Raw genomic sequence first — 14348 nt, 5'->3', positions numbered from 1 at the left:
GGGGGTCGGGGGGGGGGTGGAAGGCGCGCGGTCGCTTTGGATATTTTCGGTCCAAAGTCTTCGGGGGGGGGGGCGCGGGCGCCGCGGCGGCCGGGAGGAGTGTCAGCGGGCCCCCCTGGGCGGAAGTAGGGGGTCGTGGCGCGCACCTTTTGATATCACGATGTCAGACAGTGATTGCGATCTTCCGCGACGAAGCGGGCGGCGGCGAGCAGTCTGCTGCACGCTCTGTTGTTTTGGCGGCAATCAGTCCAAATTCTTCAAAAATGCAACCTGACTCAGACACAACATGCATCGCTTCATGCACACCACCTCGTCTCGCCCCACCCGTGCAACGCACGCCAGACGCGACGGCGCATCGATATCGCTCAAAGCCGCCGCGCGGATCCATTCCCGCACGCTCATCGCGCACCACCAGCGCTTCCCTTACGAGTGGGCACTCCAAAGGACTCGGACTGCCCCCACCGGATGGTGCTCAAACAAAGCCGCCGAAATATTGACCTACTCTTCCACTCGCATTCGCCGAAGTCCGCGCCGAGGCCGTCGACATCTCGATGGATGTTGCAAAAGGCTTGCAAAGCACAACATGGTGCCGTGGCGAGCTGAGAGTAAGTAACAACAAACATGTGATTTACAGCGCGAGTCCGGACCGAACGAGTCCGTGCCGAGACGGACTCGCTCGGAGCGGAAGCGACGCTCGCGCGAGTACGGCGCAAGCGACGCGCGCGCGCGGCCGCGAGGCCGCGAGCTCGACCTGTTCGACGTCGAACTAGGCCCTCGCTCCCGCCCTCGCCCTCGCCCTCGCCTCCGGTCTCGCCTCCAGTCTCGCCGTCGCCCGCGCCCTCGCCCTCGCCTCCGCCATGCGCGAGTCCCGCGGATGAGCCACATCGAGCGCTGCAGGCTCGTCCGATAGTATTAGGAGGCGGGGCGCGCCTGCGCAATCGAACCGTTCCACGTCTTGAGCGTGGGGCGCGCCCGCTCGAGGTCGAGCGCCGCGCGCCGCGCGCCGCGGAGGAGCGTCTCGACGGCGTCGCCGGGGACGTCGTCGAGCGCGTACTGCACTTTCACCGCGCCCGCCGCGAGCAACTCTTGCCGCCGCGAGACCTCGTCCGCGGGCATGGCCGCGAGGAAGGCGAGGACGTCGAGGTCGCCCGCGAGGTAGGCCGTCTCGTTGAGCTCGACGACGACGCCGCGCGGCACGAACCAGGGCGCGACGCGCGCGTTGAAGGCGCCGAAGACGACGGGGATGCAGCCCGTCGCGAGCGCGTCGTAGAAGCCCTTGCGGTAGGGCGAGTCGCCGCCGGGCTCGAGGCAGAACGTCGCGCGCGCGTACGTCTCCTCGAGGCCGCAGAAGTGGCGGCCGCGCGCCTTCGCGTAGGGGCCCCTCTCGCCGAGGCGGTTCGCCGCGTGCGGGTGGTAGACGCGACACGCGGCGTTCGGCGCGGCCTTGCAGTCCGCGATGAGCTTCGGCCGGGCCCGCGCGTAGTTGTCTCCCTCGACGGCTCGCGGCTCGCCGACGAAGGACGCGAGCGACGCGCCGTGGGAGCCCGCGCCGACGGCCCAGGGCGGCGTCCGCGTGGACCGCGACGCGTGGATCGACGACGGGTAGGGCACGGAGTGCAGGTGCGGGATCGCCGCGGTGTCGTCGAGCGGGTCCTCCGCGAGCCGCGCGGCGACCTCGTCGTCGTCGAGCCTGAAGGGCCCGTAGAACGGCAGGCCCGGGCGGCCGCCGGCGTCGTAGGCGTCCGAGTAGGCGAAGCGGAGCGCGCGCCGCAGGAGCCCCTCGGGCCTCCGCCACCAGGGGTCGCAGCCGTCCTCCGCGGCCTTGGGCGCGCCTACCAAGTGCGACGGGGTCGGATTTCTTCACATCTTCAGGCGAAATTCACGCGAAAAAACACTCCTGTCGCTCGACGCTGGGGCGCGCCCTTGGACACGAGGAAGACGTGGCGGTGCGCCGTCCGCGCGTCGAGGTATTTGAGCGACGACGCCAGCCCGTCCGTCTCGCCCGCGCAGGCGCGCGCCCAGTCGCGGGTCTTGCCTTCGCCGCCCGGGAACGTCGGCACGAGGAAGAGGTCCGCGAGCGCCGGATCCGTCGTCCGCCGGCACGCGTGGAGCGAGGGCCGCGGCGGCCGCGTGAGGCGCCAGACGACGATGTGCGCCATCTCGTACTGGCCCGTCGGCCGCTCCTCGGGGATGGCCTCGGAGCAGCGCGGCCCGAAGACGTCGTCCGCCGACAGGGCCGCGACGGCGTCGAGCGACGCGTTCACGGGCCAGAAGGCCGCGTGGTCGTAGATGTAGACGGACGGGCAGGGCTCGTCGTCGAAGAGGGGCTTCACCGGGAAGTCGTACGCCTCGCGCGCGCGAGCGGACGTTCCCTCGGAGACCGCGATTGTGAGGAAGAGGCGCCACATCACCGACGCTTCAGCGGCGGCGGCGGGCGGCTCCGGCGGCCACCGACGCTTCAGCGCGGCGGCGGGCGGCTCCGGCGGCGGCTCCGGTTTGCAGCAGAGCGACGAACCACGCCTGAATCGTCGAGTCGTCGCAAAATTTTGATTTTGCCACTGCTTCGAGGACTTGGCTACTAGTATCTCTTGGCTGGGCACTGATCCCTCCGAGACGCCTAGGAGCTCGCGACGATGCGTCTGGGCGCCCCGACCAACCTGCGCGACCGAATCACCTTACGATCGACCTCCGGCTCCGCCTGGTCGGGCTCGGCCACGACCCTGTCGAGGAGGTCGCGTTCGCTGCCGCGGCCGCGAGCGCCGCGTTCGCTGCCGCGTAGCGCTTCAGGAGGGGCCGCATTTTGTCAGGAGTGGCGTTGTCGCGAGCGGCGACGGCTCCCGCGAGGACCTCCTCGCACCCGCCTCCGAAGCTGACCTCCGGCGAGCAGACGGAGCGCATGGTGTCTCGGACCGCCGCGGCGTTGTCGACCTCGCTGAGGATCGGGCGCGTCTGGTGAATGGCGAGGAGCGGCTTCTTCGTCGTCTTCATCGTCGCGTTCGCGCTCGCGTGCAGAAACTCGAAGACCTCGGCCCACCGCGCCTCCGCGTCGCTCGAGCCGGCGACGAGGTCCTCGTACGCGAGGAACAGCGACGGGATGTCCGCGTAGTAGCCGACGACTGTCGCGCGCGCCTCGAGCCTCTTGACTATAACCGAGACGAGCTTCACGCCCTCGAAGAGAGTCACGTTGCCGCGCGCGGAGGCGAGCTCGGCCTCCGTCTTCGGATGCGCTTGGGCGTCCCCGAGCTGGTTGTTGGCGGCGTTGCTGATCTCGCGGCGAAGGAGGTTCCGGCGGAAGAGGTAGATAATGCTGGTGCCCGTGCGGCGCCTGGACGAGGGGGGTGCGCGGACGGTCGGCGAGCGCGCGGAGGGCTGGGGGGCGCGCGGACAGCCGGGGGACGGGGTCCGCCGTGCGCACGATCGGGAACGCGGACGCCGGGGCGGCGACAGGTACTCGACGATGCGCGCGTGGTGGATGCTGTGGCCCTGGTTCGTCCTACGCAAGGACACGTCGGGAGTCGACGAGACGCGGACGCTGGTCGCCGGACATCCACTTGAAGCCCACGGCGGCGGCCTGCCGCCCCTCGCAGAGGCTGCGATAGTCGGCCTCGATCACCGCCTCCATGTGCTCCCAGCTGGCCCGGACGTCGCCGACCTGCGATCGCGCGACGGTCGCGGGTCGGGACGAGACGAGCGGACGAGCGGACGCCGCCGCCGACGTCCAATTTTTGATAGCCGACGAAGAGCGCGCTTTTCGGGAGAACGACACGTTCGCCGAGAACAACAAGCGGCTCGACGGCGCGAGCGAAGCTGACCTCGGGGTGCGCGTTGATCTTCTCTAGGAAAAATCCCGTACCGCTTCGCTGCTCCGAGAGCAAAACATACCTCCGGCAGGCGGTGTAGGCGAGCGCTTTGGTGATCAGGAGGAGGCGCCACATCACCGACGCTTCAGCGCTGGCGATGGGCGGCTCCGGCGGCCTCCGATGCTGGGGCAGCGGCCGGCTCGGGCGCCATAAGAAGGCTGCCCTATACAACTCGAACTCAAGGTGCACGATGAAATTCGACCAAAAAGATCGCCCACCTTGCGGTTTTTAGGCCTCCGGCTCCGGCAGCGGCAGCGGCGGGCGGCTCCGGCTTCGCAGCCGATCGAAACCAGCCCACGACGCTCAAGCGAGGCGTCGCTGAGAATAGACATCGCCACAGCGATCCTCTCCATCCCTCCCAGGCGCCTCGGAGGGAGCGGCGATGCGCCTGGGCGCCCCGACCCACCTACGCGACCGAATCACCTTAGGAGCGACCTAAGGCTCCGCCGGGTCGGGCTCGGCCATGACCCTGTTGAGGAGGTCGCGCATCTCGCCCGCGGAGAGGACGCCGTCGTGGTTCTTGTCGAGCTGCTTGAACCTCGACCGCTCCTTCTCGAACTTGGCGTGGAGGTGCTGGGGCACGCGATCCAGGAAGCCGGCGAACTCGGCCTCGGTCAGGCCCGCGCCCTGGTCCATGAACTCGCAGTCCGCCGCGACCTTGTCCAGCAGGCTCCGGTCCATGGCGCGCATGTTGTCCTTCATGCTCTTCTCGAAGAGCTTCTGGATCCCCTCGAGCGAGTTGCGCACGCCGGCCAGCTTCCGGTTCTCCTCGGCCATCTTCGCGTTGAGCGCCCTGTGCTTGTCGTTCTCCTCGGCCATGCTCGCGACCTCGGCGGCCTGCCGCTCGACGGACGCCTCCAGCGCGTCGTTCGTCGCCGCGAGCTTCTCCGTCTCCTCGGCGAGCTTCGACAGCTTGGACTCGAGCGCGGCGTTGGACTCCGCGAGCCGCGCGTTCTCGGCGGCCATGGCCTCCGTGTTCGCCGCGAAGGCGCTGTTCGTCTCCTGGAACTTGGCGTTCTCGCCCGACAGCGCGCCGACCTGCGCCTGCAGCTCGGCGGTGCTCGCCGCCAGCTTCTCGTTCTCCCGGGCCATGGTCTCGTTGTTCCTCGCGAAGGTCTCGTTCTCCGCGGCCATGGCCGCGACCTGGCCCGCGAGCTTCGCGTTGTTCTCGGAGAACTTCTCGTTCTCGACGGTCATGGCCGTCACCTGCGCCTCGAGCTTCTCGTTGTTCTCCGCGAACTGTTCGTTCTCCTCGCCGAGCTGCGACACCTGCGCCTCGAGGGCCTCGTTGTTCTTCGCGAAGCGGTCGTTCTCCGCCTCCATGCGGTTTACGTTCTCCTCGAGCTTCACGTTCGACGCCTCGAAGCGCGCGTTCTCGCCGGCCATGCGGTCGACCTCGCCCTCGAGCTCGTTGATCGCGCCCTCGAGCCGCTTGTTGTTCTCGGCGAACTTGTCGTTCTCCCGCGACATGCGGTCGACCTCGTGCGTGAGGTTCGCGAGCGCGCCGTTGAACGCGGCCGTGATCCGGACGCGCAGGCAGCCCGCGTCGGGCTTCTTGTAGTTCGTGCCGACGATCCGCAGCTTCCGCTCCGTCTCTGTGCCCGACACGAACTCGGCCGCGCTCAGGCACGCGGTGCCCATGAGCTTGTCCTTCATCATGTTGCAGTCGAAGACGCGGAAGTAGACGACGTCCTCCGGGTCTTTCACGGCCATTTGGAAGTCCTCGTCGAACTTGGGATCCAGCGTGCCGGACACGGTCTTCGTGACGACGCGCTCCTTGGCGCTCCAGTCGGGCTCGCCGCCGTCGACGGCAGAGGCCCGCGCGCAGCCGTAGAGCTCGACGTAGGGGTCGCTCTTGTTGAAGAGGCCGTCCTTGTTGGGCAAGCCCGTCGCCTCGACGACGGTCACCTTGAAATCGTAGCCCATGCTGCCCAACTCCGAAATTCCAGGTGCATCGTTTAACGTCGGCCAGCAACTCGATCGGCTTCGCGAGGTGGACGCAGCGTTCGCCGCCGCGACGCGCCCTCAAGCCCCGGGGCCCGGGGACGCTCGCCCGCCCCGCCGCCGCACCGCGCGAAGTGTCGGACCGCGCGCGGACGAAACAAAAAACGATGGCGGACTCGCACCAGTACATGACCTCCGGGGCGAAGCGGCAGAAGGTCGACGAGTACGCGGGCTACGCCGCCCAGGCCCAGTACGGCGCGGACAAGGCGCACCAGAAGCAGGCGAGCGCCTACGAGTTCAGCCAGCACAAGATGAACACGGCCGTCGCGCAGTCGTCGGGCCGCGCGCGCGCGCCGGCGTCGAAGATCGCGATCCGCCACGCGGCGGGCAAGACGTGGCGCGACGACACGCTCGAGCAGTGGCCCGAGGGCGACTTCCGGCTGTTCGTGGGCAACATCGGCAACGAGGTCACGGACGAGCTCCTGAGCCACTCGTTCGGCCGCTACCCGTCGCTGTCGCGGGCCAAGGTCATCCGCAACAAGCACACGAACAAGTCCAAGGGCTTCGCCTTCATCTCCTTCATGGACCCCTTCGACTGCGCCAAGGCGCTCCGCGAGATGACGGGCAAGTACATCGGCAACCGGCCCTGCAAGCTCATGAAGTCCACGTGGAACGAGCGCACGCTCTCCGAGGTCCGCAAGCGCGACAAGAAGAAGCGCAAGGCCCAGCAGTCCTGGGGCATCTCCTCCTAGGGTGGATTGGGGGGTCCCTAAGCGCGCCTAGACTGGATCGCGGCGCAGAGGGGCGCTGCTTGAACCGATAGGCTACCGATGTTGCCTCACTTAGTTAGGCCTTCACTTGTTGCCCTCCAGTCCTCGGCAAAAAAATCGCCTCTCGCCACGACCACACTTGGCAGTGGCGCCTCGCGGCATGCAGCCCGGCGGCTACGGACCGCCGCGCGGCGGCTACGCGCCTCAGCCGCCTCGAGCGATGGCCGCGCCGCGACCCGTGACCGCCCAGGGCGCGCCCGCGCAGCAGCCGCCGAGCGCTCTGCGGCCGCCGGCGCCGCGGCCGGCCTACGCGCCCAACGGCGCCGCACCGGTCGCGCCGCGGGCGCCGACGTCCATGGCCCGCGGACCCGTCGCGGCGCCGCGCGGTCTCGCGCCGCGCGGCTTCTCGGCGCCGCGCGGCCCGGGGACGGCCGCGGCGCCGCGGCCGGCGATGGCCGCGCAGCCTCGCCCAGCGATGGCGGCGCAGCCTCGACCCGCCATGGCCGCGGCACCGCGCCCAGCGATGGCCGCGCAGCCGCGACCGGCGATGGCCGCGCAGCCGCGGCCGGCGGCGGCCGCGGCGCCGCGGCCGGCGACGGCCGCGCAGTCGCGACCCGCCATGTCGTCTCCTATGGCCGCGCACCCGCGACCCGCGATGGCTGCGGCGGCTCCGATGCAATCGCGACTGGCCGCGCAACCGCGACCTGCGATGGCGCCGATGCAACCGCGACCCGCGACGGCCACGGCGCCCCGCCCGGCGATGGCTTCGCAACCACGACCCGCGATGGCGGCTCCTATGCAACCGCGACCGGCGATGGCGGCGCAACACGACCGGCCATGGCTCCTATGCAACCGCGACCGGCCATGGCTCCTATGCAGCCGCGACCCGCACCGGCGGCTCCCGCGCGACCGGCGGCGGCCGCGGCGCCTCCGCCCGCCTTCTCGCGGCCCGGCGCGCCCCTATCGGCGCCCGGCGCCTACGCGCCGCCGCCCGCGCCCGGCGCCTACGCGCCGCCGCCGGCCCCGGGCGCCTACGCGCCGCCGCCCGCGCCCGGCGCCTACGCGCCGCCGCCGGCCCCGGGCGCCTACGCGCCGCCGCCGGCCCCCGGCGCCGCGCCGGTCGCGCCGGCCATGTACGCGCCGCCGCCCGGCGCCTACGCGCCGCCGGCGGCGGCGGCGCCCAACGGCCACCGGCCGCCCGCGGTGCCCGCGTCGCCGGGGAAGAAGTCGTCGCGCATCAACCCGGCGCAGATGCCGCGGCCGACGGCGGAGATGTCGCCGCTCCGCGAGCCGCCGCGGGACCACGCGGCGCGCCTCGAGGACCCGTCGGCCGCGCCGCCGCCGACGTGCCGCTACGTCGTCGCCGCGCCGGAGCCCGGCGACGCCGTCGCCAACTGCTCGCCGCGCTACGCGCGGTGCACGACGGCGTGCCTCCTGGCCGCCGCGGACGCGCAGGCGCGCGCGAAGCTGCCCCTGGCGGCGATCGTGCGGCCCATGGCGAAGCGCGCGCTCGGCGAGCGGGCCGTCGACCTCGTCGACTTCGGCGCCGCGGGGCCGCCGCGGTGCGGCGGCTGCAAGGCCTACGTGAACTGCTTCTCGCGGTGGACCGACGCGGGCGACGCGTGGACCTGCAACCTCTGCGGCCACGGGACCGACGCGCCCCAGTGGTACCAGTGCGGCGTCGACGGCTACGGCCTCCGCGCGACCGCGCGCAGCGGCCGGAGCTCGACGCCGCGTCCGTCGACTTTGTCGTGAAGAAGGACTACTGCGTGCGCGACGTCCAGCGGCCCGTCGCTGTCGCGCTGATCGACGCGGCGCTGCTGCACGTGCCCGGCGCCGTCGAGGGCGTCCTCGCCGCGGCGCGCGCCGCGCTCCTCGGGCCGGCGCCCGCGGTGCTCGGCGTCGTCTCCTACGGCGGCGCGGGCGGCTGCGCGTTCTGGCGCGTCGCCAAGGAGACGGGCGCCGTGAGCCTCGTGACCGTGCCGGACCTCGACGAGCCCTTCTGCCCGCTCGCGCCCGAGGAGTGGCTGCTCGACGCCGAGCGCGCGGCGGCGCTCCTCGACGAATTGCCCGCGCTCCTCGCGGCCGCGGGCGGCGCCGCGCCGGCGCCCCGGGCCGGCGCCGCGGCGCTCGCCGCCGTCGCCGACGGCCTCGCCACCGCCGGCGGCCGCTGCTTCCTCTTCGCGGGCCGCGCCGTCGAGCTGCCGCCGAAGTCGAAGCTGGCGCTCGTCTGCGCGGGCAACCAGGTCGGCGTCGACGCCTTCTGGGCCGACCACGCGCCCAACGCCGACGCGCGCGACGCGCGGGCCCTGGCGCGGCTCTGCCGCGCGACGGGCGGCCTGCTCCACTACTACGACGGCTCCGACGGCGCGTCGCTCGAGCGCGACGTCGCCAAGGCCGCGGACGGCTACCTGCCGGCGGAGGACTACGGCGGCGCCCCGGCCCCGAAGGCCGAGGGCGGCCACTACGCCCACGAGGCCGTGCTCAAGGTGCGCTGCTCCGCGGGGCTGAAGGTCGCGGACTACGGCGGGCCCGGCGTCGTGCGCGCCGTCGGCGAGCACGAGTGCGCCGTCGTCAAGGACGGCACGTCCTTCACGGTGAGCCTGCGGCGCGACGGCGACGTCAAAGAGGGCCACTTCGCCTTCCTCCAGGCGGCGCTCCTCTACAGCTGCCCGGCGACGGGCCGGCGCCTCGTCCGCGTGCACAACGTCGCGCTGAAAGTCGCGACGAAGGCGTCGGATCTGTACCGCCACGCGGACCTGGAGACGTGCTTCGCCGCGCTCGTGCGCGACGCGCTGGCCGCGTCGACGCTCGTGCGGGCGCGCGCCGTGACCTTCGACGACGACGACGACGCCGCGGACGCGCGCGACGCGGCCGCGGCGCGCGACGCTAGGAAGAAGGCCGCCGCGGGTGTGGAATTCAAATCTTCAACCCGACTTCAATGTGCGCATATGCGACAGTTTCGACGCAAGTTTTCGGTTGTGCTTCGAGAACTCGACGAGAGCAATCGATTCGTCCAAAAATCAGCCGAATCGACTTCGATTTGATCGAGCTAGAGAATTCTGAAGTTTGGTCAGGACCACCCAAACCAGTGGTTGAATTCCACACAGGCCGCCGCGGCGCTGTCGGCGACGCGCGACGCGCTCGTGAAGACGTGCGTCGACGTGCTCTACGAGTACCGCGTCGCCTGCGCGTCCAAGTCGCCGGCGGGCCAGCTCATCCTGCCCGAGTCCATCAAGCTGCTGCCGCTCCTGGCCGTCGGCGCCTTGAAGGGTCCGCTGCTCCGCGGCGGCGCGGACGAGTCGGGCGCGGGGCCCGACGCCTGCGACCGCGCGGCGACGCTCGAGGCGGCGCTCGTGGCGCCGACGGCGGCGCTGGCCAAGGTCGCCTACCCGCGGCTCTACGCGATCGCGCCGGGGGCCGACGCGCCGGTTTTGGAGGCCGTCGCGTCGTCGGGCGACGCCGAGGTCGACGCGGGCGACGGCCGCGCCTTCCTCCTCGACGCGGGCCACCAGTTTTACGTCAAGCTCCCGGAGCGCCTGGCGCCGGCCGCGCGGGACCAGCTCCTCGGCGCGCTGGGCGCCGCGCGGCCGCGGCCGCGCGCGCGCGACGACGACCGGGGGCGGGGGACCCCGCTCGAGGACGCGCTCGCGCCCCTGGCCGACGCGCTCGACCGCGACGGCCTGCGCGCGCCGGCGCTGCGCCTCGTCGACGAGCCGGCCTTCGCCGGCCAGGCGGCCGTGGGCGACGCCGCGCACCGGCATCGACGCGCGGCGACCGCGTTCGCGAACCTCCTCGTCGAGGACAAGACCATCCACGGCATGTCCTACGTCGACTTCCTCTGCTCCATCCACCGCCAGATCCAGACGAAGATGACGTCCGCGAACTATTAGCGTGGCGGGGTATGTGTCTAGTCAGCGGCGCCGGACTCGGACCGCGTCTCGCGGATGGCAGATGAAGTGCGGGTCTGGATACTGCGTGCCCATAACAGGGCCCCTCGGGCCCATCGCACCGTCGCGGCGCGCAAATGGGCCGCCCGGCGCGCTGCCGCCCAACAACATGCCAATCATCATCGGAGCGATAGAATCCTTGTCGTTTGGGTCGAGGAACGTGATGTCCTGGTCACTGAGGCTTTGGAACGTCCCGCCCGTCTCCGGATCAATACAGAGGGCCTGCGTCCCAGAAGCCTTGTGCTCAGTCAAAGCAAACCCTCCGTCGTCGATCACTGCACGAAATTTGGCCTCGAGAGTATGCGCGCAGATGACATTCGTCTTGCGCAAAATCGGCGTACAACTCGCCTTGTGGCGCTTCCACGCTTTTTTCTGGCACTCTCGTCCGCAGAACCACGTCGATTGACAGCCCGCGCAAAGACGGAGACGAACATCAGCGCTCGGCGGCTTCTGGCAGACGAGGCAGACCATAGACTTTGACGAATAATGCTCCAATTGAAGCTCCCGGCAGGTCTCGTGTATCTCGCGGTCCGTGTAATGCGGCCGCGGCGTCCCGTCCTTGAGCCGCGCCATCACGCCGAGGAGGTAGCGCACCGCGTCCGATTCGAAGAGGTCCACGCCGCGCTCCCGCTTGTGGGCGCAGCACGCTCGGAGATCCTCTTTAGCAGCCTCCAGATTTCCCCGCGCGAACTCGGCGAAGCCCTTGAGAAACAGCATCGCATCCAAAGGTACGCCGCCTCCGAGAAGCCCACTGAGCAGAAGGTACGATGCGGTCGCGTCTTCGATCACGGCGTCGTACTCCCGCAGATTCGTGCGGATTTTCCCAAGCAGGTAGAAGCCGGTCCCCAAATACAGCATGTAGATTTGGCTACCCCGCGGCCGGAGCGCTTTCACATAGCCATCGATCAATTCCGTGAGGCGCTCCGCCATTTCCTTCAGCGCGCCATCGTCGAGGTCGTCGTCTAGATACGATCGGTTCATCTGGTCGTGCGCCGCCCAGAACTCCGTTTCGAATGGTTCCGCTTCGCCGAAGCCGGTCTCAATCTCGCCAGTCCACAAGCATCGCAGCTCGTTAGCGGGCCCGGAATAGCCGCGCGTAAGCTGATCGTCATAAGCATCGATGATTTGCCGATTTAGTTCTTCCAAGCGAGAGACCGTGCGCTCGCCCACACTGCGGAAGTCGCTCGGGATTTCATTCATCGTTCAGACACGCGTGTAGCGCGCGAAGATCCGCGCGCGCCGCGCTGCGGGGTCGCGCGCGCGAAGGCCAGGCCCCACAGTGGCCCCACCTCGAGACAGAGCCGCGCGTCAAGATCTCGTCAAGTGCAGTGCTCGTCGTGTCGTTGAACTCAAAACAGCGAGCGCCGAGCGTCGAGCCGCGCGCCCAGTTTGCTGCGGGGTGGAGGTTACAAAGCGACGGGCGCGTGGGTGCTTCGCGCGCTCGCTTCCTACCAGTCGAGGCTGTCCTTGTTCGCGGCGGCCTCGGACCCCTCGGAGTAGAACTGGCGGAACCACTTGCGCAGCTTCGGCAGCGGCCCGTCGCCCTGGACGAGGACGGCCTTGTCGCGGAAGCGCTTGTTGGACCAGACGAAGACGTCGGCCTGCCACTGGGCGATCCAGTTGCCGACGACGTACCAGACCAAGGCCGACGGCATCGTCAGGTCCGCGTACCAGGAGAAGTGGATCTTCTGCTTGAGCGGGCTCAGGGGCGTGTGGCAGTGGAAGAGCGTGATGCCGCCGATGGGCGTCTCGAAGGTGAAGAAGACCGCCGACGCGGGCCCGACGAACGTGATCGTCGCGTCCGCGTCCGACCCCTTGACGTCCGCGCCGTTGAACTTCAGCGACGCGTGGTCCAGGAACCAGGCGCACTGCTTCCCATCGTCGTCGCCGTCGCCGCTGCCGCAGCTCCAGCCGGGCACGTGCTTCACCGTCACGAGCGGGATCGAGCCGCCGAACCACGGCACGACCATGTCGCCGTGGAGGGGCTGGAAGTGCGCGAAGTCCGCGGAATTCTCCGCGAACTCGGCGATGTGCATGTCGACGTCGACGGCCATGGAGCCGCAGTAGCGCACGGGCCGCCGCTCGTCCGCGCTGAGCATGCGCAGCTTCGGGAGCTCGTAGCTCGGCGGCGCGCCGTCCGCGTGGAACCAGACGAAGACGTTGCCGTACCACTCGTGGACGGCGTGGGGCGCGCCGTGGGCCGCCGCGGGGATCTTCTTCGACGTGTAGGGCACGTCCGTGCACGTGCCGTCGCCCGCGAAGGTCCAGAGGTGCATGGGGCACTGCGCGCAGTCGCCGACGACTTTCCCCCCGACGCCGAGGTGCGCGCCCATGTGGGGGCAGTAGGCGTCGAGGCAGCCCACGAGCCCCGTCGTCGCGCCGCGCCAGAGCACGTACTCGCGCCCCAAAGCCTCGACGGCGACGGGCGGCGCGCCCGCGACGAGCTCGTCGGACGACGCCAGCACGAACCAGCCTGCGAGGAACTCGAATCTTCCACCCGACTTCAACGTGCGCGTCATCGAACGGTTTGGACCAGACGCTTCGGCGTCGCTTCGAGGACTCGACGAGAGCGATCGATCCGTCCAAAAATCAGCCGCATCGACTTCGATGTGGCCGAGCCGGAGAATTTCAAAGTTTGGTCGGGACGTCCCGAACCGGCGGTTGATTTCCACGCGGGACCCAGCCGTTCGGGTAGGCCGGCGGGTAGGTCTTCAGGCGCAGCGCCTCGCTCTTCTTCGTGTGGTGCGCCGCGGCCCACCGCTGCTCGGCGACGGCGCGCCGCACGGCGACGAAGCGGCTGAGCCACGCGAAGGCCTCCGCGGCCGCGGGCAGCGCGACCATCGCGACCGCGGCGTACAAGCCGTCGCGGAAGAGGCCGCCGAAGGCCAGGGCCGCCAGCAGCTCGCGCTTCGCGGCCATGGTCGCCAGCGCGCGCGGGGCGACGCGGTCCACGCGCGTCGACCGGTAGGTCGTCGTCGTCTCGGCCGCGGCCGCGTGGTCGAAGGCCGACCGCGCGAGGAACGCCGCGACGGCGCCCAGGAGCGGCGCCGCGGCGACGGACACGGCGAGGGGCGCGGCGCCGGCGCCGGCCATGGACACGCCGGACGCCGCCGCCGCCCGGCCGGCCCAGAACGCGACGGCCGCGTCGTCCCACGCCGCGCGATCGCGCTTGTCGACGAGCGCGCGGAGCGCCAGCGCGGCCGGCACGGCGAGCACGGCCGTCGACGCCCGGCCCGCGGCGACGAGGCAGGCGTAGAGGGCGACGACGGCGGGCACGACGACCATGAGCAGGAGCGCGCTCTTCTGCGGCGGCGGGGTGGCGTCTTTGGCGACGTCGTGGAGGTCGCAGGTCGCCGGCTTGGGCGCGGCGGGCGTTTTGTACTCGCCCTTGATGTTCGGCCGCGGCGACGGCGGCGCCTCGGGCTGCGGTTCCGCCATGGTGTGGCTCTGGAATACCACCGGCTGGGCAGCCTATCGACCGCTCTGAAACCAAAAGAAGAACAGCACCCGTGCGGCATCGAAAGTTGGTGCAGGACTGTTGCATTGCAGTCTACTAGGCGACAGCATGGACTTTGACTCGGCCTAAGCCGTCTTTCCGGGCCACTTTTGACGAAATGGCGGAGGAGAGCCTCGTCTGGCTGGGCCCGCTGACGGGCCAGTGGACGACGAAGACGCTCAAGGCGCTGCTCAAGCGCCTGTTGAAGGACGACTTCGCCAAGGTCACGGACGTCGACTTTGGCGAGGAGGACGACTTCCTCGAGGCGGAGCGCACGAAGGGCCTCGAGGTGCCCTGGAAGAAGGACCGGACGAAGCACACGGGCGTC

General features: G+C 70.2%; 3 protein-coding genes across 3 annotated transcripts; 1 reads left to right on the top strand and 2 right to left on the bottom strand.

Annotated features, from left to right (window-relative positions):
• Positions 1-1868: 1868 nt before the first annotated feature.
• Positions 1869-5573, bottom strand: AURANDRAFT_66664 (hypothetical protein; the record flags this gene model as incomplete). Its single annotated transcript, XM_009041919.1, has 5 exons — positions 1869-2520; positions 2858-3325; positions 3452-3493; positions 3546-3652; positions 4329-5573. 5 exons carry the CDS (start codon positions 5571-5573, stop codon positions 1869-1871), a joined length of 2514 nt encoding a protein of 837 aa, XP_009040167.1.
• A 602-nt stretch (positions 5574-6175) lies between these two features.
• AURANDRAFT_7855 (hypothetical protein) lies at positions 6176-6526 on the top strand (the record flags this gene model as incomplete). Its single annotated transcript, XM_009042016.1, has 1 exon — positions 6176-6526. A coding segment is annotated over one exon (351 nt), but the record flags the coding sequence as incomplete, so codon positions are not given.
• A 5446-nt stretch (positions 6527-11972) lies between these two features.
• Positions 11973-13043, bottom strand: AURANDRAFT_31508 (hypothetical protein; the record flags this gene model as incomplete). Its single annotated transcript, XM_009041918.1, has 1 exon — positions 11973-13043. The coding sequence occupies one exon, from the start codon at positions 13041-13043 to the stop codon at positions 11973-11975; it is 1071 nt and encodes a 356-aa protein (XP_009040166.1).
• Between the last annotated feature and the right edge of the window lie 1305 nt (positions 13044-14348).

Source organism: Aureococcus anophagefferens, assembly GCF_000186865.1.
Source record: "Aureococcus anophagefferens unplaced genomic scaffold AURANscaffold_25, whole genome shotgun sequence".
NCBI classification, from domain to species: Eukaryota; class Pelagophyceae; order Pelagomonadales; family Pelagomonadaceae; genus Aureococcus; species Aureococcus anophagefferens.
Note: the sequence above shows the minus strand (reverse complement) of the source record. Positions and strands in the feature narration are given on the sequence as shown.